General features: G+C 42.3%; 1 protein-coding gene across 1 annotated transcript in view; it reads left to right on the top strand.

The window, feature by feature from the left end:
• The window catches only part of LOC140190534 (disks large-associated protein 2-like), a 148166-nt gene that overhangs the window by 69345 nt on the left and 52406 nt on the right, over positions 1-26415 (top strand). The window contains exon 3 of the mRNA XM_072247190.1: positions 9515-9735. Coding sequence (XP_072103291.1) covers positions 9515-9735 — 221 coding nt within the window. The remainder of the gene's footprint in view (positions 1-9514; positions 9736-26415) is intronic.

Genomic DNA, 26415 nt, shown 5'->3' with positions numbered 1-26415 from the left:
AGCTGGGTGACATCAGATGGCAGGTGCAACATGGACGTCAAAAGAAGAATAGGGATGGCAAGGACACTGTTACAAGAATGAAGAGTATACTGACCAATACTAAACTAGGCATGACAACCTGCCTCAGAGTACTGAAATGTTACGTTTATCCAGTTATGTTATATGGCTCAGAATGTTGGACAATATCTAGTAACATGAGGAAACAAATTGAAGCAGCGGAGATATGGTTTTTGAGGAGGATGCAAAGAATATCATGGACGAAACGAATATCTAACGAGGATGTCATGAACAGAGCAAGCACAAAAAGAGAAATAATGTATGAGATCATGAAAAGGTAACGTAACTTCATTGGACGTGTGATTAGGAAAGAGGAGTTAGAATGCACGGTAATTATGGGAAAGATTGAAGGGAAGAAAGCAAGAGGAAGCAAAGACAAATGATGATGGAGACAGCAGCCAGAGAACTGGAAATGAATATTAATGAATTGATCCACTTGACCCGAAACAGGAGTGTGTGGGCCATGGCAGTCAAAGTTCAAACTGGGCATGGCACCTAATGATGATGATGTTGACGGGATATGATTCTCTACAATTCTTGTGAGTATCACTGCTTAGGAAATGATGTATTGGCCTTGGAGAGAGAGTGCACTGTAGATTTATCTGAATGATACCCGCACCCAATTAAATTTCAAGGTGAGATTACATAAACCAAGTTTGTATTCTCTAGAATTTAGAAGGTCAAGGAATGAGTGAATTAAAATATTTATGACTCAGTATAATCAAGTGAAACTTCTTAAAGGTAAAATTATGAAACATTGAGCTGTTAGAAGTTGAAACTTTCTTCCTTGGAATGCAGTTGATGGCATTTCAATTTTCAATTTAAATTTGAGTTCAATGGATTTTTCTTAACTAAGGGTTAAGGAAATAAAAGTGTGTGTGTGTGGCCTCCGTCGGTCGTGGTCGACCATGGGTGCTGCGCCTCTGTTAGTCACTGGAGTGAAGCTGGAGTGGCCTCTCTAGGGTGCAAGCCAGGGCAGAGTTGATATGGAGATCTGTCTGTTGCCCGTGCAGTGGGACCCCCTCTCCGTGCTGACGACAGGTCCAAAGGAACGACGAGAGTCGATACAGTTTGGCACCAGCGACATCGCAGGAGTTGCCGTGCCGATGCTGGGTACAGCAGTCAGCTGCCTTCGGGACTCCGACTCCGGGTTTTTCCTCGCGGTTTACTCCCAAAGCCTTTCCCGTGAGTGGGTATAGCCACAAGGCAGCGGAGGTTTGAAATCGGAGTTTTCCCTCTCCCAGATGAGCTACCATCTGTGGTTAACGAGCCCCATCTGCCCGGAGCAACTGGTTTTAAGGCACCAGTGGCCCGCCTTTGCTCCTTCTCCTGTCAGTGAGAGCAGCTCCGCTGGGCATAAGAACCATGACACACGTGAAGGCCAGGATTTGGACTTGGTTGTCAGAGGCTGTTTGAGACACGCCATGAAGAGCATTTGTTTAGCAGTGGGAGCTCGTCCCCACTACCACCCTTTGGCTATGACTACCTTTGAAGCCAGGAAATAGAATAATGGTAGGTAATTAGGTCACAGATAGTCATGATCTCACTGAATGCTCGACCATGTTTGGGTATCTAAGTGGTCTACTGGTCCCGTGATCTTGACCAGCACCACATAAACTATTTATCCAATCGCTAAGATAGTTCCGTTTGTGGAATTTTCCTGTGTGCAAATTGACTACCATATTTCCAATATTACAAAAGTGACTGTAATTAAAAGAAAAGAATTCTAGCTGCAAAGTTTGTTTCACATTTTGAGCTCCTAAAATTTGTCAAATCAGGCATTCCCAACCTGGGTCCACAGACCTCTTGCTTAATGGTATTGGTCCATGGCATAAAAAGGATTGGGAACCCCTGTGTTAAATAAAGTTTTTGTTTTTACCAGTGTTTCTATGTTTTGGTGCAGATGTAACTAGATTTAACAAGAAAGCGACGTTGCGCATGTAACAATGAGAAAGAACAATACTGCAAACAATGTTGCTGCTTGAAATTAAAAAATATATATACTATGTTGCTTCAAAAAAGAATGAACCATGAATCAAAAACCAATTAGGTCAGTTAGTCAATAAAATGCTTGAGAGCATTTTGTAGAGAGGTTGTCAATGTTCATCCAGAGAGAGCATAAATTAAAAGATGCACACAGTATTGCCTGAGAAAAAAATAAATTATTTCTAAATTTGCAAAAAGAAAAATCATTCAGCCAGTTACTAAATTGGCTCACAAAGCTGCTCCAATAAATGGAATTTCCAAAGACAGTTAACAAAGCTTAGATAGTGGTTCAGGGAAATTAACAGAGAGTGGCTGACTGTAAATTAGTTCAAAGACTGAAAGCAGAACAGGATGATAAAGAGGAAAGCCTCGAGCAGAGAGGGATTTACGTACAGATATCAACCTGCATTATGTGCTCGGGGTCTAGTCTGTGGCTTGTAAATATTAAGAAGGCATCAATTCAGAGCAGTACTTGTAATGTTAAAGAAATTGTGCTGGAAATACTCTTTAAGTAGCAAATAAAATCTGGTATGGATAGTGTGAGGTGATGCCTATTAGAAAGCAAAGTTTCAAAGAATCAAAAGTACATTTATTATCAAAGTATGTATGCAGTACACAACCCTGAGATTTGCCTTCACCACAGACAGCCACGAAACAAAGAAAACCATAGAGCCCATTCAAATAAAAACATCAAACCCTCTCCCAAACGCAAAAAAAAGAACAAGTCGCGCAAATGGAAACAGAAGAAAAAAGAACGAGAAACACAGTATTAAAGAAAGAGTCCAGGCATATTCAGTTCATCCCAGTTTTCGTTATCTGCAAGGTGCCCCGTTTTGAAATCACCCAAAACAGCAACCAAAAAAAGGAGTGTTCAGAAACCAGAAACACATCATAATGTAAACTGCTGAGTCCCATCCACAAACCGCGTCAATTAAACCTCGCCTGAGACCCAGAACTCCAGCACAATCTTCCGACAGTATCGACGGAGACAGGGGTCATCTGAATGCAGACACCTTCCTCCGGCAACAGTGAAAAGAGGCCAGTAAATGGCACTGAACACTTGATTGCCTTCTGTGCTCACCCTGATTATTTCAACCTTCCTCGATGCTTTAATCAGTGAGATTGGCGAGAAATGGATCGAGGGCTGACACCCCATCTCCAGGCCGCACACATTGCTCAAAGCCTCACGGAGACTGCAAGGCACCAGTTCACTCAATCGCCCTGAATCACATTATCAAACAGCAGATCACAGACTCCAACAGGAGCAGAACCACATTTGAAAGATAAAGACGCAAGAAAAGTAGTTTTGTGAACTATCTGGACAATGCCACCCTTAGTCGCGTTGTTCACTGGCACCATCTTCTCCCATACCTCAAGTCTAGAATGGAGAAAATTTGGGGCTGGAATATTGACCAGTAAATATTAAAAGCAAAACTAATTAATTATAATTTAATCTAATTTAACGCGTATCACTTGATACCAGAAGATTGCACTGATTTTATTTTCTATAAAGAGAACCTCAAGAAAACTGATTTTCTTTTCATTAGATTAGATAATGAAGACACGCAGTCCTCTTTTATTGTCATTTAGTAATGCATGCATTAAGAAATGATACAATATTTCCTCCGGTGTGATATCACAAAACACAGGACAAACCAAGACTGAAAAATTAACAAAAAACACATAATTATAACATATAATTACAACAGTGCAACAATACCATAACTTGATGAAGAAGTCCGTGAGCACAGTAAAAAGTTCAAAGTCTCTCAAATGTCGCACATCTGACGCAGATGGGAGAAGGAAGAAAAACTCTCCCTGCCATGCCCGACCACAATCCGTCTCTGAGTCACCGAAAACTTCGAGCCTCCGACTCAGCTCTCCGACACCGAGTACTGAGCTCCATCTCTGTCCGAATGATTCGACCTCAATCACAGTCACCAACAGCAGGCAAAGCCAGGGATTTTGAGGCCTTCCCTCCGGAAGATTCCCGACCGCGCAGTAACGACAGCAGCGAACGAGCGTTTCAGAAATTTCTCCAGATGTTCCTCTGTGCTTTCACGTCCGTCTCCACCAAATCAGAATTGTCCACGGCCCCTATTTAACAGATACGATATCATTTTTCACCGGAGGGCTGCGCATGTGCGGCGCTGCCCTCTCTCCTCCCGCCATTAGCTCAGCAATGCTTGAGCAGCAGACGATTCCAGTCTTAAAAAATAATAAAAGTCCAAGAAATCTAATGGGGAGAAATTTGTCATTGAAAGGAATAACACAGATGGATTTAACTATCCCATAGAATTTATCAATTCATATTCTGCCAGGCTATGGGAATTTTGTGCATTTCAGTTGGCTAAGTTTGAATAATGTGGGATCTTCCTTATTAAATTTGAGGCACAAGGAACAGTGGCACTAAATTCTTTTTAATTAGTTGTTCTACTGAATGAACTTCCATGAAAAAAAGAGGGGATTTTGATTTAAACTTGAAGGTGTAAGATTCACAGGGAATGGTGAAAGACTAATTGAGTAGTTTCTAAAGAGCCAATATACAAGCAGTTCAGAGAATGTCATATTCCTGTGCTGTAAGTTTTGATAATTCTATGAGATTTTTTAGGGGCCAACTTGACAACAAGACAGACAGAAGACTAATACCAAATTACTATCGGTTAGGTAAAGCACTTTTAATGACCTCTGAAAACCTCAAGGTCATCCTTTGTAGTTGAGTATGCAGCAAGATTGTACGCAACAAAAAGCATCCGCTTAAAGGAGCAGTTAATCTTCCTTGGTGGAGAAACGGAACAATACAGAACAAGAACAAGACCTTTGGCCAACGTTGGGTAGTAGTTAAGAGAACTGCTTCTAATGAATACCAAGGAGATAGTATTTCCTCCAGCTGAGCTGAAGGACAACATCTCTGACAGATCAGTCCAGAACTGAAATGTTAGGATAAACTTTAAATAGACCTTCTGTTTCAGAAACAGGATGCAAGCACAAATCATACTCCATACAGGGCATGCAGGACATCCAAAGTTAAAGAGAGCTTTTGATTTCGCTATTTTTCCATATTTCTTTAATATTACACAACATTAATAACTACTACAACTAGAAGGAGTGGAGCATTCACTGTTTGATGTCTCAGTATCTGCTATTTTAATGTCAGTGGCCACTTTAAAATTCACTGACTTACCAGATGGGGTATCACATGAATGAATGCATTATGGGTTTATCTAACTGATACCATCAGTTGTAATTTTAGATTGATTTCCAGATTAACTGGGAGAATTCTGCATGCTGCATGTACTGTTTAACTTTAAGATTAAAAATACACAAATTATTAACAGGAGGAAGCCACTCAGCTTTTCAAGCCTGCTTCATCATTTACTAAATTATGGCTGATTTGATTGTAATATCAACTCTTTATTCACATTTTCCTGTGGTAATCTTTTATCTCCCGCCCATGAACCCCTTGGCAACATCATCAGTGAATAGTATATCACCTACCATGCGTCTGTTGACAATATAACTCTACCTCCGTACATGCTTTCAGGCACTCCTCTGCTTCAACTTTTTCACAATTTTTCTTCTGACTGAAGGAGAATTCTCTGCTACCTCTCAGAGCAACCTCATCAATCCCATTCACCTTGTCTGAATTCCATCACTGGACACACAGAAATTCCTTCTGGTTAAATTTTGGGGGGAAAAACAAAGCCATTACCTTAGGCCTTTCACACAGTCACCATTCCTAAGCTATTGACTCTCCCCTAACCCCTGCTTACTGGTTGAGGCAGCAGTGAACAGTCCACAACCTTGGCATTCTTTTTAACCCTGGACTGGGCCTCTGACCGCATTACTGGATTCATCACCAAGACAAACTGCTTCCAGCTGTTTGCCCATCTCCCCCCACCCAGCCCCTGCCTCAGTCCATTAGCTGCTGAATTTCTTATCCCAATCTTTTTTGCCTCCACATTGGATTATTCCACAGCTCTCCTGACTCTCTTGCATTGCCCACTCTTTCACCCCCAACCATAGACCTAATGTTAGCCTCCTCTCTTCTGTTCTTTGTATCTGAAAATCTAGTTTCCTCAACGGATGGTGGGAGAAGAAGTCTAAGAATATATTCGAACCTCTCTTCCAATTATACTGAGATTTTTAAAAAATCAACAACCATTTTTCCAGCCAATCACATTTATGAAGACCAATCCTTCTAGGTTCTTATCACCCATCTTTTTACCTCTGTAACCTTCCACATCCTTATCACCAACCTCCCTGCCGCTGTAACCTTCCATGTAACAATCACTCAATTCCCTACCTTTTTAACCTTCCATGCATTAATCACCCACTTCCTTACCTCTGTAACCTTGCACATCTTTATCAACCACCTACCTCCTCCCGTAACTTTCCACATCCTTTTCACCTGCCTTCCTAGGTCTGGAGACCATGGGAGCTTTACAACCATCAGTGAATTCTACTCCTAACTCAGTAAAGTTAATTCTGACTCCTGATCATTCCTGAAATTAGTTGCTCCACTATTACAAGCCATACTCTCAGGCAGCAAGTCCAAAGTGTCTGGAATTCCCTTGACAAGTCCTTTCTGTCCTCTCCTCCCATAAGATGGTCCTTCAAGCCTATGTCTTTCCTAAAGCTTTTGCTCTAATTCTGACATCCCCTTATGTGACGTGTGTGAAATTCTGATTGATGTTGCTCAGTGAAGCCCCTTGGAACATTCTGCCAGATTGTAGATGTTCCCTCTCAGGCAAGTCCTGCAATGTACTGCCATCTCCCCACATTCGATACGACTCTAATTCTCTCATTCAGTGTGCTCTTGTTCACGGTTGCAAACTGGGTAGCAATGTGGAGATACAGTACGTCTCTAGCGAAGGAGGCGTAAGGCACTCCTTCCCTCCGCTAGCCTGCAGGTCACCCTTGGGCAATGCGCAGCCCACCCCCACCCCCCGGATCAGGGTGTTGTGAAGCCATGGGAGCAGGTCTGAACAGCTGGTGCACATCACAAGTCCTGGTTATGCGACCACTGACATCTGGCAGACTATCTCTGAAGAGTACTGATAATGGCTGGAGTCACCCGTCTTGTAAAGACACTGCCCAGAAGAAGGCAAGGGAAAACCGCTGCTGTGGAAAAATGTAACAAGAACAATCATAGCCATAGAAAGATCAGGATCGCCTACGTCATACAACACGGCTCATAACGAACGAACGACATGGTTATAACACTGCAGAACAGAGTACTTTGTAATATTAAGAGTTTTAACTTCCTGATGAAGGGTCAGGGACCGAAAGATCGACTCTTTATTCCTGCCTCACCAGTGCAGAGATGCCACTTGGTGCTGTTCCGGGATAAGTGGCTGGAGGGGGATTGGAGGGGAGGGTAGACTGAACAAGGAGTCGTAGAATTGCTCTAGATTTCCAGTAAGTGCAGTCTTTCTTGTGACAACAGTTTATTAATTTTGTTCAACCTTTTTTTTTTTGCGTTGGTTTTGTTTAATCAACAGTCATTTATAGATTCATTAAGGGAGTAATCACAACTGACATGACATTCCTTCATTATGGCACCGGAGCATTGAGCTAGCTTAGTTAATCAAGTTTTCAGTAGAGTTTGAACTTACAGCTCTTTAACTAATTAATGAACCTACTGTCCACTGGGGCAAATTGACAGAAGACAACGTGCAATCCATTTTCTGCTTTAAATTATGCATTGCCTAAATAAAATTCTCTGTACCTCAGCTCAAGTACTAATTTGATTGATAGGCAGTATTAATATAGACCTGGGGAAAGCAAAGGTGCCTGAAAACTACAGAGTCTTTAATTGGTTGTGTGCAGTTACACAGCTTATGCAGGGCCAAGACCTTTCGTTGGATATTTGAGTCAGAATAGGTTCAATATATGTTTATGTGCTCAGAGGAAGAGAGGGAGAAAGAGAGAGAGATGGAGATAGATAGAAGTGGAGAGAGAGGAAGAAAGAGGGAGGGAATTAGAGGAAGAATAGAGAGAGAAAGAAAGAAAGAGGGAGAGAAGGAGATGGAGAGGGATGGAGATATATAGAGGGGGATAGAGATAGAGATAGACAGGGAGAGGGAGAGAGGGGGAAGGGGAGAGCGAACACAAACAGTGACAGAGAGAGGAGCACCTTTGCCTCACATATTAGATGGTCAAGTCCCAATCTGACCTTGGGTGCAGTCTTTATGTTTCAGCGATCAGTCTCAAGTTAAAGGCACAGGCTGCTAAGAAGTCTGGTTTGCAAAAGGAAGTGACAAGGAGAATTTTTGTCTGAATCAGCCAGATGCACACAGTGGGGTTATGTCGCCAAGCACATCAAACATGGTTACAAATTGGGATGGTTGTGTACTCAGAGGGTGAGTCCCCACAGCATTACTTTATACTTTATTGTCGCCAAACAATTAGTACTAGAATGTACAATCATCACAGCGATATTTGAATCTGAGCTTCGCACTCCCTGGATTACAGATATTAAATATTAAAAATAGTTAAATTAGTAAATATTAAAAATTTAAATTATAAATCATAAATAGAAAAATGGGAAGTAAGGTAGTGCAAAAAAACCGAGAGGCAGGTCCGGATATTTGGAAGGTACGGCCCAGATCCGAGTCAGGATCCGTTCAGCAGTCTTATCACAGTTGGAAAGAAGCTGTTCCCAAATCTGGCCATACGAGTCTTCAAGCTCCTGAGCCTTCTCCCGGAGGGAAGAGGGACAGAAAGTCTGTTGGCTGGGTGGGTCGTGTCCTTAATTATCCTGGCAGCACTTCTCCGACAGCGTGCAGTGTAAAGTGAGTCATTAACTACGGATGTTTGGGATCCCTGCTGCCGGAAGGTTTTAAGACCATCTATGTGAGTTACTTTGTCCCAGCAAAGGTATCTGGAAAGCATCACATGCAGCTGATGTTATCTAGTAGAAAATAGTATAAATATCAACAGCATTGGGAACTTGTTTGTATATTCTTCTACTCGTAAGAACTGTACCTGTAAGTGAAAATCCTTTGTAGTTTATTTATCTTTTGTAATTTGAAAATCTTTAAGGAATCAGAATGTTAAATGTGAATTAAGAATAATTTCTATAAATTTAAACATTTACCATTAAATTAAAATAAATTGGGTGTAAGCTACTTCTTTGGCTGAACATTTCTCCTCCTCGGTAGGGAAGAAGTCCGACCATTCAAGCAGTGAATATTGGTAGCTGAAGTTCACCATAGAGATCATTCAGGAAGTAAGCCAGTCTTTGAAGAGTAGGTGGATACGGTATGATCTTCCTACAGTGAGGGTATGAGTAGATAGCTATATTAGATGGGGCTCAAAATCTTCTTTTGAGCTTAGGGCTTTTGAGGATAGGGATCTCAAAGCCATCACAGTAGAACAGTTATACTTTTCCCAAGAATGGCTGTTACGGTCAGCAACAATGTGAGCACCAGTAGGTGTAACCCCCGTCTTCTGTTTTGCTGTCTAGGTGCCTCAGGATGAATGGAGTAGTGGGTACCCAGGAGTAAACAAGGACGGGGAAATCCCTTGTCGGCGAATGCGCAGCGGCAGCTACATCAAAGCAATGGGGGACGATGAAAGCGGAGACTCGGATGCAAGCCCAAAGATGTCACCAAAGGGAGCTGCTCAGCACGAGAACTACCTGAAATCAGTCACTGCAGGGAGCGGCAGCGAGAAAAGTCGCTCAAAGTAAGACCACACAGCCTCCTGTTGGCTTTCGTGTGCCTACACTTCTCTGTGCCATTTTCTTTCCCCTTTTAGTTTCATTGTATGTATTTCTGACCAACACAGCACACAAAATAATGAGCATCATTGAAGCTTTCTGTGCCAATATATTGGAAGTGAATGTGATAAAAATGCAGATATTTATATCTATCTATAATGCGGATTGCTAGGTGATATATCTATTACCCCTGTTTTGCAAGTCAGCTGAAGTGACTGGAAAGTACAAAATTTCCATTTAACCCAGCACCTCCTTGGGTTACACAGAATAAATGTCTGTAGGTTTTCACTAGATTACTATACAGCAACCTTTTCAGAGAATGTGGATTTGTGGACGCTGATAGGTGTGTCGCTGTGTCAAGTGAGCTGTTTCCTCCAGTTGAATAAGCACACAGTGACAACTGTCAGTTAACACTTTGGGAAATTGTTGCCATGATGAGCCCTATTAGATTTCATTTCAGATTTTTCACTAAAATTCTTTAAATAATCACAAAAATACAATCTTTTTCAAACCATGGGTTACTTGGTAAAATGTATTTGTTTACTTTTACATTTTCTTCTCATTTTATTCTTTGTAATATTTTAAATTGTAGTTCTAGTAATTTATTATTAATAGAGCTGAAAATGGCTAAAACTAAGCATGGTGGATAACCACGTTCTTTTCTTCACCTGGTGTGAAATCTTAAAAAGCTGTACTGAAAAGTTAATCTGATTCGTGCACAAGTCTGCCTCTTTACAAATTCAACTATTAGTGAAAGTTTTATTAGACAAAGCTACTAGAGTCCAGTATATTACATCAAATTGATACAGGCCACTCAATCCACTGAATACCTATTAGCTCCCAGCATAACAATCCCTTTGGCCTCATTCCCTCTCTCTTTATTTTCCTGTCCCCTTATTGGCTTATTATCAATAACACACGCCAGTCGTCTCTCCATTGATTCTTTTTGGCATTAACCTATGCTAAGGTGTAATTTAGAGAAACCAATTAACCTACCAGCTTATTTCTATGATGTGGGAGGAAACGAGAGGACCCAGAGGAAATCTATGTGATAACAGAGACAAAGCACCAATAACATCTGAGGTCAGGATTTAACCCCGGTCTTTGAGGTGAGACAATAACTTTTGTGCCTCCTTAATAAAATGTGTACTTAATAAAAATAACACAGTTTTCAAATTTTCAAGTTCTCGTTTCCAGAACAAGCAGCAAATTCTGATATTTTGTTATTGTGGAGGTGGATAGTTTGTTGGTAGACCCCGATTTGAAAGGATTGAATCTAATACTCTTCTGAAAAAATAAGAGAGAAATACAGCAGTGTGATTGGTACAATTCATGTTTAAAAATCATTCCCCTAGAAACTGGATTTCACTTCTTTTTGCTGTACTGAATAAATCCCCTGCAGAAAAGTTAGTCAAGCACAAGAACATGAGATGCTTATGTTTAAAACAGTTCTCTGGTTGCTTCCACCCACCATCATGTGTTAAAAGGGGATATGTGTTGCTCCCAGTGGGAGCTAAGTCTGCATTAATCACTGCAAACGATATTCAATCTTAAAGGATCTCTGCCTAGGTAGCCACAGGTAAAAGGCTGCCAGGAAAATGAGGGAAAACATGGGAAACAAAGACACTGCCCTCTCCTGTGTATGAGACCACTTCCCTATACAATCATCTGCCCTGGCTGTGTCTCATCACACACATGTCACACCATTACAAAATGCAGGTAGATCTACAAAGAAGATATCATAGCCTTGACATCTATTGTATGAATGCAATTGTATTACACAAAAGCAGAAATGATCTTTCAAATATCTTGAGCACTGGAAACTGAGACTAGAATCATCTCCTTGGCAACCTCAAGACAAAACGCTTCTGCTTCACTTGTGGGAGAACCTAAAATCTTGCACGTGAGGGAAAATGCAGTGTGTGCAATTGTCATTCGATACTTGAGTGACGTGGGGGAAAGATCAGATGCCTTGGGTAAATTAAGTGTGAAAATCCCCGAGCCAATTTCCCAATGGACAACATCTCACTCGGAAATAATTGCTAACACAATCTGACCTGAGTTAAATCGCGTTTATGTATTATTGGCACAAGAAAAACAGGTGCTATTGGATTTACTTTCTAGATATGATCTGCTCTGGGTGACTGAAGATATTGGCACAGTAAGCGTAAGCACAACATTTGTATTTTCTTTTTCCTGGCAATGCACAGTTGTCCTTTATCTGGAGATGAAGGAGGGAGTTGGGATCCGGGTTTGGGTGAATGGGCTTCTCCTGGTTGTCGTCAAAGCTGTTTTTCATCAACAGTCAACAAAGATAGGAGATAGTCTGATGATCATCTCCTCCCAATAAACATTATTCTGTGATCAGAGATTATTTGTCATGCTGCATATTCCGATTCAAGTGCAGGATCAGACAGAAACTCGGAAGGGTTAAAAACTTGGAATTTCATGAACTAAAGTAATAAAGCAAAGCAGTAGAACTCACAAGGTCTTGAAAAAGCTTGGCCGGAACTTCGCTAGGGAAGGAACAGGATGACCAAGCCAACAAGTGGTGGGCAGGGCCCCTTTAAATACACTCCAGGGCATGAAAGACTCTCTGCCCAGCTGATAAAAACCACAGCTGGCACTCAACTATTCTAAAAAGGGAAAAAACTCCAAGGATACTTAATTGGACACCTGCAAGGTCTCTAAGAATTAACTGGAAGTAATCAAGGACAATGGGAACTTAAATATAAACTAGAGTAGCTCTAATAATAACACATAAAAGGCCCAAAACGCAACAATACAGTTAATTATAATTAATAAAACACAGAGAACACAAAAAACCAATGGCATAAATGCTCACTACTTTATACTTTATACCTATTGTCGCCGAACAATTGATACTAGAACGTACAATCATCATAGCGATATTTGATTCTGCGCTTCCCGCTCCCTGGATTACAAATCGATAGTAAATATTAAAAATTTAAATTATAAATCATAAATAGAAAATAGAAAAATGGAAAGTAAGGTAGTGCAAAAAAACCGAGAGGCGGGTCCGGATATTTGGAGGGTACGGCCCAGATCCGGGTCGGGATCCGTTCAGCAGTCTTATCACAGTTGGACAGAAGCTGTTCCCAAATCTGGTCGTATGAGTCTTCAAGCTCCTGAGCCTTCTCCCGGAGGGAAGAGGGACTAAAAGTGTGTTGGCTGGGTGGGTCATGTCCTTGATTATCCTGGCAGCACTGCTCCGACAGCGTGCGGTGTAAAGTGAGTCCAAGGACAGAAGACTGGTTTGAGTGATGTGCTGCGCTGTGTTCACGATCTTCTGCAGCTTCTTTCGGTCTTGGACAGGACAACTTCCATACCAGGTTGTGATGCACCCTAGAAGAATGCTTTCTACGGTGCATCTATAAAAATTAGTGAGGTTTTTAGGGAACAGGCCAAATTTCTTTAGTTTTCTCAAGAAGTAAAGGCTCTGGTGGGCCTTCTTGGCAGTGGACTCTGCTTGGTTGGACCAAGTCACTACCCTCAGAATACTCAACTGATGACCTGAGGTCATGACATTATCCCATTGTTCAAGTAGGTTTCTGCTTTAATAAGACTGGGTTGTTGGGCGATAGATGAAAACATCTGATATTTTACTTGTTTGGGAGAGGGGAGTGCTCGAACATTAAATCCAAGAGAATATCAGGCATAACAATGTACTTATTCAAAACTTACTTTAGGTCTGGATTTCAAATTACTAAACAAGGCATAAATATGCACAGCCACCTGTAATTTTCATTGTGGAAAGTTGTCCATGAATAGTGAGTCAACGTAAAAAAAAATCTAAGTAATAATGACCAATTAAAGATGTCTTAATTTTTATTGTGTTGATTGATTACAGAATTAAAAGATTCCGAGCATGTTTCACTCCAATTTACAAGCTGACATTTCCATGGTAACCAATATAATTTCATTTAAAATGGTTAATATTTGCAAATGCATTATCAATTGTGAAACCTACACTCCGTGGCCATATTATTAAGTACATCTTCTCGTTAATGCAAATATCCAGTCAGCTAATTAATCATGCAGCAACAACTTAATGCATCAAAGTATGCAGATGTGGAAATGTTGTTGTTCAGACCAAACATCAGAATGGGGAAGAAATGTGATCTAAATGACTTTGACCGTGGAATGATTGCTGGTGCCAGATGGGGTGGTTTGAGTAGCTCAGGCGCTGCTGGGATTTACTCACATAACAGTCCCTAGAGTTTACAGAGAATAGAAATCAAAGAAAAAGCGAGTGGCAATTTCATGGGCCAAAACACCTTGTTAATGAGAGAAGTCAAAGGAGAATGGGCAGACTGATTCCTTACTGGAAGCCAAAAATAACTCAAATAGCCACGCATTACAACAGTGGTGTACAGAAAGCATCCATGAACAAACAATACGTTGAACCTTGAAGTGGATTGGCTACAGCAGCAGAAAAACCATGAACAAGCAGAAATGTACTCAGTGGCCACTTTATTAGGTGCAGGGTTTCTCCAATAAAATGAACACAGAGTGTAGTTATGTGTAAAAGGTATAAATCATCCATCTTTGGCAAATGCCAATATGCCAGTTCAAATAAACCATGACATGATCTCTACCAATCACAGTTACAGCATACAACACTGTTTGAAAGTCTTAGGCACATATGTATATGTAGCTAGGGAATCTAAGACTTTTGTACAGTACTGAATATGTCGAAATGGAGTAGACAGTGAGTTTGTAAATCTGGTGGGAGCAAAGGATGTTGGGAATGGAAGGGTGGAGCACCGTGGGAGGGGTGGCAAAGAAGGGGCTGGTGTAGTGCACACCCAGCCCTGAGACACCAGGTAAGGTGATTTGATTCCAAAAAATTGGTTTATTAATCATTACAGAATGTCTCTCTGATGCTTCCCTCTTCCTTCCCCTTTTCTCAACCATGATTCCCCTCTCCCTGCCCCCTTCCCACTGTCAGTGCACGATAGAGACCCACATCAGAATCAGGTTTATCATCAGGTTAATTCCATTTTCCCTTCCATTCCATTATGTCCATCCATGGCCTCCTCCACTGCCGGGATAAGGCCACACTTAGGCTGGAGAAACAACACATTATATTCCATTTGGGTAGCCTGCAACCTGATGGCATGAACATCGATTTCTCAAACTTCCAGTTATGCCTCCACCCACCCCTCCCATTTCCCATCCCCTTGTCCCTCTCTCATGTTATATCCTTGCCCCTTGCCCACCCATCTCCCCCCCCAGTGCTCCTCCCCTCACCCCCTTTCTTCTTTCTACCATAGCCTTCTGTCTGTTTCACCAATCAACTTCCCAGCTCGTTGCTTCATCTGTTCCCCTCCAAGTTTCACCTATTGCCTGGCGTCTCTCTCTCCCCTCCCCCCACCTTTCAAACCTACTCCTCAGCAACACACATCAAAGTTGCTGGTGAACGCAGCAGGCCAGGCAGCATCTATAGGAAGAGGTACAGTTGATGTTTCGGGCCAAGACCATTCGTCAAATGTACCTCTTCCAATAGATGCTGCCCGGCCTGCTGCGTTCACCAGCAACTTTTATGTGTGTTGCTTGAAACTCCAGCATCTGCAGATTTCTTCATGTTTGTGTTTTTAAACCTACTCCTCAGCTTTTTTTCTCCAGTCCTGCAGAAGGGTTTCGGCCCAAAATATCGACTGTACTTTTTTTTTCCCCATTGCTGCTGCCGGGCCTGCTGAGTTCCTCCAACGTTTTCTGTGTGTTGCTCGCATTTCCAGCATCTGCAGATCTTCTCTTGTTTCAGGTTTATCGTCAGTCACATACAGTATGTCATGGTTTTTGTTTAATGTTTGCGGCATAAAATCAGTACAGGGCTGTGCAAATGTCTTAGGCACCTTAGTTATATATACTATATGCACCTAAGAGTTTTGCACAGTACTGTAGATAGCAATACAAAACTTCCAGCAATTCTGCAAGAGGTTATACTAACAATACCATGGAGCTGTATATTTTGCGAGCAGTCAATAACTCTCTGATGCATTTCAAGAGATGGTTGTGAACTATGATACTACTACTAAATCAAAAAAATAAACTGTACTTTTACCTTGCACTTGACTGCTCTCTCCCCATGAAGTGCAATTTCCCTGAAAAATATGTGAGATATTTCTGTTAAGTAACAGTTTAACACTTTTTCTCATCCAACAAGTTCCTGGTGTTAAAGCACTGGGATGATACTTCATCGAAATTAAAGTATAGTTTCTTTTCTTTTGATCTGCTCCAGTGCAACAAATAATTGGCAACTTCCACTGTATTCCACATCAGCATCCTCACCCACACTACCATTCTGAAACTGAATCAGAATAAGGGCACTGATATAGGTTGTAAGATTTGCTGTTTTGCAGCAGAACTACAGTGCAGGACATAAAATTTACCGTAAGTTACAACAGTAAGTAAATAGTGAAAGAGAGGAATAAGATGGCTCAACACGAAATGTTGTTCTGACACTTCAACCTGCTCAAAGATTAATCTAAGTCTTCCCTCCCACATTGCCTTTCAATTTTCTTTCAACCATGTGTCCTTAAATATCTCTAACGTATCTGCCTCCACCACCATCCCTGGCACCACGTTCCATGCACCAACCACGAAGAATAGGACATCCCTCTCTATACTCTTCTGCCAACACTTTAAACATTTTCCCCCTTGTATTAACCATTTCTGCCCTGGGAAAAAGTCTCTGGCTGTCCACTCGATCAGAATCAGGTTTAATGTGACTGGAATATGTCGTGAAATATGTTTTCTTTCCAGCAATACATTATTATAAAAAACAATAAATAATAATATGATTTTAAACATTAAATTGAATAAGTAGTGGATAACGAGAGCACAAGAAATGTATATTGATTCAGTATACTTGCGTTCATTGTCCATTCAGAAATCTGATGGTAGATGGGAAGAAGCTACTCCTGAAACATTGAGTCTGTGTCTTCAGGCTCCTGTCCCTCCTCCTTGATGGCAGCAATGAGAAGGGAGCATATCCTGGTGATGGGGGTCCTTAATGATGGATGCCACCTTTTTGAGGCATCACCGTTTGAAAATGTCCTCGATGCTGAGGAGGGTAGTGCCCGTGATGGAGCTGACTGAGCTCGCAACTTCCTTCAGCTTTCTCAGATCTTGTGCCCTCACCCCTCTAAACCATCAGGTGATGCAACCAGTATGAATGTTCTCCATGGTACATGTGTAGAAATTTGCAAGTCTTTGGTGTCCTGCCAAATATCCTCAAACTCCTCATGAAATATAGCCGCTGTTGTGCCTTTGTAATTGCATCAGCATGTTGGGTCCAGGATCGATCCTCAGGAATGTTGGAAGTGCTTACCCTTTCCACTATTGATCACTCACTGAGAAATAGTGTGTGTTCCCTCAATTTTTCCTTCCTGAAGTCCACAATCAATTCCTTGATCTTACTGGCGTTGAGAGCAGGGCTGTTGTTGCAACACCACTCAACCAGCTGATCTGTCTCACTCTTGTGCACCTGCTGGAGTTGTGGCAACAATAGTTGTGCCATCAGAAAATTTGTAGATAGTGTTTGAGCTGTGCCTAATCATGTTGTCATGGATGTAATGAGAGTAGAGCAGTGGGCTAAGCACACATCCTTGAGGCCGTGTTGATTGTCAGCAAGAAGGAGATGTTACTTCTAATCCACATTGACTGTGGTCTCCCAAAGCGGAAGTCAAGGATCCAGTTGCAGAGGGAGGTACAGAGATTCAGAATTTGGAGCTCGTTGATTAGTACTGAGGGTATGATGGTGCTGAACACAGATCTGTAATTAGCAAACAGCAGCCTGGCATCAGCATTGCTATTGTCCAGGTGATCTAAGGCCAAGTGGAGAGCCAGTGGGATTGCATCTGTTGTAAACCTATTATGTTGTTTTTCCTCTCTGTGCTTTGTGGCACGTCAGGCGGCAACCTTCCCATTTTCTTAGCATTTATCTGCTTTTTACGAGATGGAGTGCTAGCTCGACGTTCAACCCAGCACGGATGGAAAGCGTGCAAGAAGCTGGCCGGATTTGAACCTGGGACCATTTGCCCATACTTATAGCAATAGGCAAATTGCAGCAGGTTGATTCCAGCCATGACCAACATCTAAAAACACTTCATCACTGTAGATACATACGAGTGCAACTGGACAATTGTCATTGACACGGATCACCCAACTCTCCTTGGTCTGATTGTCGCCTTTTCAAGCAGGTAGGAACCTCCGACTGCAGCAGTGAGAGATTCAAGATGTCCTTGAACACTACTGCCAGTTGGTTGGCACAAGTTTTCAGTGCCCTCCACGGTACACCATCAGGGCCTGACACCTCTCAAAAAAATGTACTGACGTCAGCGTCTGAGACAGAGATCGCAGGGTCACCAGATGCTGCAGGGATTTGCACAGGTCTAGTTTTATCCTTCTTTTTAAAGCCTTCAGAAATAGCATTGAGCTTATCTGGGAGTAGGTATCACAGTAATTCTTGATGTTAGGTTTTGCCTTGTAGGCCATAATGGCCTGCAAAATCTGCCAGAGCTGACATGCATTGGATTCCATTGGAATTCCTTTTGGACCTTGAAATAGACTTCCATAGGTCATGCCTGCACTTCTTGTATAGTTCTGGATCACTGGTCTTGAATGCCACCAATCTAGCCCTCAGCAGACCACGAATCTCCCGGCTCATCCACAACTTTTGTTTTGGGTGTGTCTGGTATGTTTTCAAAGGCACACATGCATCTACACAGGTCCTGAAGAAGTTGGTGACAGCTGTGGTGTGGTGTACTCATTCAGATTTGAAGATGCATCCCTGAATATTCCCCAGTCCACCGATGCAAAGCAGTCCTGTAAGCGCTGCTCTGCCGCCCTTGTCCGTGCCTTCTTTGTCCTCACCACTGGTGCTGTAGTCTTTAGTCTCTGCCTATACACTGGGAGTAGAAATCCAACCAGGTGATTAGACTTTGCGAAGTGCAGGTATGGAATGGTACGGTAAGCATTCTTGATGGTGGTGTAACAGTGGTCCAGTGTAGTAGCTATTCAGGCTCCACAGGTGATATGTTGATGGTGGGTATTCAGACACTTCTTCCACCCGGCATGGTTGAAATCCCCTGCAATGATAGGGAATGAATCGGGGTGCACTGTTTCATGACTGATGATCACAGCGCTCATGTCCTCCAGTGCCTTCCTGACATTGCCCAGAGGTGGAATGTACACTGCCACCAGAATGACGATGCACAGCTCCCTCGGGTGAGCAGGATTGAGACAGAATCACCACGTCTGTGTACCACGATGAGTTAATCTTAGGGCATATTCCACCTCTTTTACCTTTTAAAGGCTCAGGTGTCCTGTCGGCGCGGTGGAAGGTGAAACCCTTGAGCTTCAGCACTGCATCCGAAATGTGGTGGGGGAGAGGGAGGATGAGCCAGGTTTCCATGAAGCAAAGTACTCAGCAGTCCCTTATGTCCTTCTGGTACTGTAATCTTGCTCTGAGGTCTCAATTTTATTTTCCAGAGACTGTACATTTGCCAGCAGGATAGCCGGGAGTGGGGTGTGTTGGGACTTTGCATTGCGATCGTACCTGTAGCCTAGTATTCCTTCGCTGCTTCTGTTTTCTTAAAGGGAAACATTACTTGCAATCTGAGTTTGCTGTCCGGATTTTGAGGATGGAATGATGTTGCTTATTACAGTACCCGTGGCTATGACTGGATTTCAGCTGTAGTGGTCCTAAATAGAAATGTTTGATGATTCTCTTCTGAGCTGTATGCAAAGGGTCACCGTATATCAGTACCATTTAATTCGTCTTACCATCTTGTACTCCTCTAATACATCACCCCTCATCCTCCTTCTCTCCGAAGAGAAAAGCCCTGGCTCGCTCTACCTATCCCCATAAAACATGCTTTCTCATTCATACATCATCCTGGTAAGTCTTCTCTGCATCCTTCCGAAAGCTTCCCCATCCTTCTTATAATGAGGCAATCGGAACTGCACACAATGTCTCAAGTAGGTTGTGTTTATGGGTTCATGGACTGTGGTCAAACATGCATGCATTCCTAGCCCACAACAATGTGGCCACCTCATACCTTCAGCTTCCGCGAGTCACTCTGCTACCTGTGTTCTCTTTAGCTACTGTTGTCAGTTCCCTCCACATGATGGACGGAGGTAGCCTTCTCCTTCTACTCAGAATCAGAATCAGGTTTATTATCACCGGGATGTGACGTGAAATTTGTTAACAGCAGCAACAGTTCAATGTAATACATAATCTAGCAGAGAGAGAAAAAATAATAACAAATAAACAAGGAAATCAATTACGTATATTGAATAGATTTTTTTTTAAATGTGCAAAAACAGAAATACTGTATTTTTAAAAAAGTGAGGTATTGTCCAAAGATTCAATGGCCATTTAGGAATCGGATGGCTGTTCCTGAATTGCTGAGTGTGTGCCTTCAGGCTTCTGTACCTCCTACCTGATGGTAACAGTGAGAAAAGGGTATGTCCTGGGTATTGGAGGTCCTTAATAATGGACGCTGCCTTTCTGAGACACTGCTCCCTAAAGATGCCCTAGGTACTTTGTAGGCTGTACCCAAGATAGAGCTGACTAGATTTACAACCCTCTGCAGTTTCTTTTGGTCCTGTACAGTAGCCCCCTCCATACCAGACAGTGATGCAGCCTGTCAGAATGCTCTCCACAATTATAGAAGTTTTTGAGTGTATTTGTTGACATGCTAAATCTCTTTAAACTCCTAATAAAGTATAGCCGCTGTCTTGCCTTCTCTATAACTACACTGATATGTTGGGACCAGGTTAGATCCTCAGAGACCTTGACACCGAGGAAATTGAAGATGCTCACTCTCTCCTCTTCTGATCCCTCTATGAGGATTGGTATGTGCTCCTTCGTCTTACCCTTCCTGAAGGCCACAATCAGCTCTTTCATCTTACTGACATTGAGTGCCAGGTTGTTGTTGTGGCACCATTCCACTAGTTGGCATATCTCACTCCTGTATGCCCTCTCATCACCACCTGAGATTCTACCAACAATGGTTGTATCGTCAGCAAATTTATAGATGGTATTTGAGCCATGCCTAGCCACACAGTCATGTGTATATAGAGGGTAGAGCAGTGGGCTAAGCACACACCCTTGAGGTGCACCATTGTTGATCGTCAGCAAGGAGGATATGTTATCGCCAATCCACACAGATTGTGGTCTTCCAGTACTCCATTTCATCTGTAATAAAATTGAGCAGCCTCAATGCTGGGAGATGATAGGGAATTGATCACACATCTAGCTGTCTATAATACAGAACATCCGTACTTCACAGATACTACCACTGGTCTCTGATCATTCCATAAAGAATGAGACATTTTAACAGTTATCATTGTATCTGCCACCTGAACTTTGAAAGGTGCCAGAAAGCCTTGACTTATATCCATCAATAAGGAAAAGTCCTGGCCCGGATTTTAGTTAATGTAATCGTGACAGTTACGCATGCGCGGAGCAAGAACAACCGTGGAGTGGCATGATTAAAAGTTTTTATTGAGTCATATTAGTAATATTACACGCTGGGCAACCTACCGTGTAAGAGCTACGAACCAGAACCACTGAGGTGAAACATGCACACTTGAAAGCCCGTGGAAGAGAGAGAACCCTCGTGCACAGGAGGCCCAGTCAATTCAATGCACAATCAATCAGCTGCATGTGGGCTTGCTGTGTTCTTGATACAGATCTGGTACAGGACACCACTCACTGCCTTTGCAAAGTAAATTGGACATCATCCTCCACTGGCAGCGCGTACACAGTTAAACGGGGAAAATCAGACTGTTGGCACAATCCTCTCTCGGGCCTTGATACCAGTGATTGGCTAGTGCCTTAACAAAAAAACATGTGAGGTAGCTGAACTATTTTCATAAATATCCATTAAAGCTTACCAGGCAGAGTTGAGACATTTCATTGTAAGGGGTAGGGGGACAGCTTATATGTAAATGTTGACCAGTCTTAATTATTGCTTTGAAAGTTAGTTGTTGTGAACATCCAATCATTCCTTCAATCTAATCATGATTAGATATTCAAAATACTAAAGTGCCCTCTTTATTTCCCTGTCTGAGATTTGAATTTGATTTGTCTCTCTTCTACATCACATTTTGAATTCATTTTCTGCGTAAGGATACTCTGACCTGTTTGATTAAGGAAGTACAAAACCTATTCCTCAGGCTGCTAGATCCCCATAAGAGAGTTATTTTGTATAGAACATAAAACACTACAGCTCTGGACAGCCTGTTCAACCCATGATGTTGTCCCACTCTTGATTCTAACTTATACTAAATGTCCTCCTCCTGTGTTTCGCCCATATCCCTCCATTCCGTTCATACTCGTGTGTCAATTCAAAAGCCTCTCAAACTCCTCCAAACTGTTTCCTTCCGCTTCAACCCCTGGTAACTCAGTCCAGGCACCTAACACCCTCTGCATAAAAAAGTACCCCTTACATCACCTCCAAATCTCCCCCCCCACCGCACCTTAAAAACATGTCCTCTGGTGTTTTAGACCTTTACCCTGAGGGAATCTTGCTGACTGCCTGTTCTGTCAATGTCACTCTTCCTTTGAAAAACCTATATCAGGTCTTCCTTCAGCCACTGACATACTAGAGAAAACAGACCAAGTTTTTTTAGATTATGAGGACACGCAGTCCTCTTTTATTGTCATTTAGTAATGCATGCATTAAGAAATGATACAATAGTCCTCCGGTGTGATATCACAGAAACACAGGACAGACCAAGACTGAAAAACTGACAAAAACCACATAATTATAACATATAGTTACAACAGTGCAACAATACCTTAACTTGATGAAGAACAGGCCATGGCACAGTAAAAATGTTCAAAGTCTCTCGAAAGTCCCACATCTCACGCAGACGGGAGAAGGAAGAAAACTCTCCCTGCCATGCCCGACCACAGTCTGACTCTGAGTCGTCTGAAAACTTCGAGCCTCCGATCAGCCCTCCGACACCGAGTACCAAGCACCATCTCTGCCAAAAACTTCGACCTCAACCTCGGTCACCAGCAGCAGGCAAAGCCGGGGATTTTGGGGCCTTCCCTCCGGAGATTCTTGATCTCACAGTAACAGCGGCTGTGAACCGGGCATTTCAGAAATTTCTCCAGATGTTCCTCTGTGCTTTCTCACGTCTGTCTCCATCAAATCAGAATTGTAAAAGGCATCCTACTTACAAATACGATATTATTTCACCGGAGAGCTGCGCGCACTGCGTCGTGCCGCCATCTTCTCCTCCCGCCCTTAGAATAAGTTTGTTAGAATAAGATTGTCCAATCTTCGATTATAGCTCATCTCCTCTAATCCAAGCAGCATCCTGACAAAACCCTTCTGCACCCTTCCCACGTTCTCTGCATCCTTTCTATAATAGGGTAACCAGAACTGCACACAGTACTCCAAATGTGGTCTGACTGAAGTTTTATGCAGCTGCTGTGTGACTTCCGTTTTGGTCCTACAATGCCCCCAGATACAGGGTGGGGAAAAGTAAGTGTCAAATTGTACAATAGACCCATCAGGAATGCACGGTGCTAATAGCAACCCACTTCTGTTTTCCCATTTTAACAACGGGAGTTTAATAAAATGTTTGTGAAGTTAGTATCATAAATGTCCGATAGCAATGTGAGGGACTGTTGCATACTAAGCCAGAAACAGGAAGGCAGAGATATCGTACACCTCCTTTGATAAGGTAGTACCCTGTGGCTTGGAACTCACTCCCTCAAATCTGTCTGTTCTCCTCATCGTGATACCAGCAGGTGATTATCACATTGTCCACTGGAAGGGTCCATGACTTTTTAAACTTAGCATAAGTTCTCACTGTCACAAACGTTATGCCGCTGGTGCTCAGGGCAGCAGTGAAGGTCATCCACCTCTAGTGGTGTTCACGGCTTCCTTCATTGTGTCAGTAGCTCCTTCTTGGTTTATAGTCAGTCAAGCAAGTCCCTGGTGGAGATTCAGGAATATCATCACACTTAGATGTAGAAGGATTCTTCACTGCTGTTTCTGTAACAGGTTTGTTTTACCAGTGAAGGTTGTTAGCCCTAAGCTGAAATCCCCAAGCCTGGAGGATTGGTGGGCCACTCTTAGTCTGGCCTCTACCCTTTGACCTGTTGACCCTACCAAAAGCCAAAGCTTGAAGTCCTGATTCCAGCCAGCATCGCTCTCCGGGTCATTGAGGCATGTGAGCCTCCAAGGTTGTGGTCCTCTTGGAGGTATTCTGTCACAGCTGTCAGCTTTATTTCCAGCTCAGTCTGGAAAGAATTCTTAATTCAACTTCTTTAATGTTCATAGAGTATCGTTGGGTGCTGCCACCTAGAGGTGAAAGTGATTTGAGTGTCAGTTGAATTGATAATTAATTCCATTGAGAATCTTACACCCAATTTCTAATTTCTGTTTTGCCTTTGCACACAGTTGAAACTACAAGCAGCACTGTGGCTGGCTCTGGTAAAATAAGCAGTGCTGATGTCTTTGGATAGAATCCAGACTCAACATTTCAAGAGACATTTCAGTATTGTAAGTGTACCTAAGGGTGGCAGTAATGACATAGCACTCATCTGCAAAGGTTATTTTAGGATGTGTGCAGATGAAATAGACCCATTTAACTGACATTTTACCTGACACTTTCTCCACAGGCTGAAATTGATGCAACTTGCTTGAGAAGGTCTGTTTCGTCTTTCATCCTCACACACTGAAGAGGAAAAATAAGATCTCTCACTTACTGTAAATCTCCCCCTTAAGGACTCGAAAGGTTACTAAAACCCCTTATGGTGGCTGCCATTGTAATGGAACAGAATGGGGGAACCAATTTGTGGGCAGTAAATTCCCATAAAAAGCAACGTGATCAATCAGCATGATCTGTTACTTTATCATGTTAGTTTGTGGATAAGTAATTGCCAGGACACAAAGGATAATATTTTATCTGATAGATGACACTCTGAAGTGAACAACAGCCCTTCAGTACTGCCCGGGGTGTCAGTCTGATTTATGTTCTGAAACCCTCTGGCGTCTTTCTGCTCAGAAGCAAGATCTTTCAAATTCCATTTTATTTTTCGGTTGTGTAACACTTCCAACTTAGGATGGCCTAGACACCTGTTGTTAACACCCACTTTAACCAGTGGAAAAGGTAGGAGGTGCTCACACAAAAGCTGGACCATGCATCCCTCCCGAAGTAGTCATAGTTAACTTGCATTAGTGGCAGTGCCATTAACTTAATAAAATGTGCCAAGGCATCATGGAAGCATTCTCAAGGGAGAGGAAGTTGGGATTTGAGCCATTGAGTTTGTGGTAGGGGAGGCAGATGGCTAATTCACAGTTGTGTCAAGAAGAGCCTCCAAGCTATAGTAGTGCACTACATTCAGTCCTGCTGTGCTCATGTTTTGCAATGCAAAAAGAATGGATTGTAACGGCCCATCCAGACTTGCACTCCATTCTTAGGCTCACCAATGAATTAACCCAGAGGACTGGACAGAGAAGGAGAGTGTTAATATACTTCCAAGTTGAGATTGGGTGTGACATGAGGAGGAAATTTCAGATAGTAGCATCCTTATGCTTGATCTCAGCTTTTCATTGGTGGATAAAGTACTTGTCCATGGGTCAAATTGATATACTTTGTCCATTTGATGCCTGAATAATCAACATGTTGTTTAATTATTTCTACTTAATTACATTGGTGACAATGTCCTGGCCAGCCATAATGTTGATCGAATATTTTCCAGGTCAAGCAAGCTATGCTGCTGAATTGATCTGCTGTGTGTAAAGTTTCAAATAGGACAAAAACAGGCCATTCGACCCACTATGTCCGTAGATGTCTAAGCCTTGGTGATTCAAGGCCTGTCTCAGTGCATCTTAAATATTCAGAGAGTCTCTATCTCCACCACCACCACAGGCATTGTATTCTAGACTCCAACCATTCTCCTTATGAAAAATTTCCACCTCAGATCCCCTCTTGGACCTCTCATTTTACGTCCTTCACTCATTTCTGGAAAGGTCACCCTACTTTTGCCAGGGGATGTCATCGTAATGTCTTCCCTTTGCACTTTATGTACATTGTTTACTGAGCAAATTTTTCGTTCGCAGACTATTTTCTCTAATCCCACCCCAACACACTGCCTAACAGAAGGTTGACAAGTACAATTTCTACCCAAAAGAACACAGGTCATCAGTAAGAGTAACAAACAGAAATGATGAATTAATTCTGCCATAAGAAAGTAACACCAGTGAATACTCCAAAACTATTCACGGACCCTCAGCATTACTGAGCGATGGTTATGTTAATAAAATTGAATTTCAGAAATAGAGCACAATAGTAGCACTGCTACTATTCCTCTTGCTTCGTGCAAGCAACTAAAGGTGGATTTCCATCCTCCTTTTTTAATATAATATTATATCTACAGTATATATTAATCGTAGAAGAGCTGGAGACTTCTCCCGGTGCCCTTGCAAAGTAATGGTCCCTAGAGAAGTACCACCAGAACAAATTAACCGTTGACTTATCTCAATGTGAACTAAAGGCCATAGTTCCTCTTCAAACAATAGCATCAATTTATTGCAGAAACAATTTATTGCAGAAACAATTTATCCCCTGTAAGTGCTTTGAGATAT

Source organism: Mobula birostris, chromosome 30, assembly GCF_030028105.1.
Source record: "Mobula birostris isolate sMobBir1 chromosome 30, sMobBir1.hap1, whole genome shotgun sequence".
In the NCBI taxonomy this organism is placed as follows: domain Eukaryota; kingdom Metazoa; phylum Chordata; class Chondrichthyes; order Myliobatiformes; family Myliobatidae; genus Mobula; species Mobula birostris.
The sequence above is the reverse complement of the archived record's forward strand: the minus strand, read 5'-3'. Positions and strand labels throughout refer to the sequence as shown.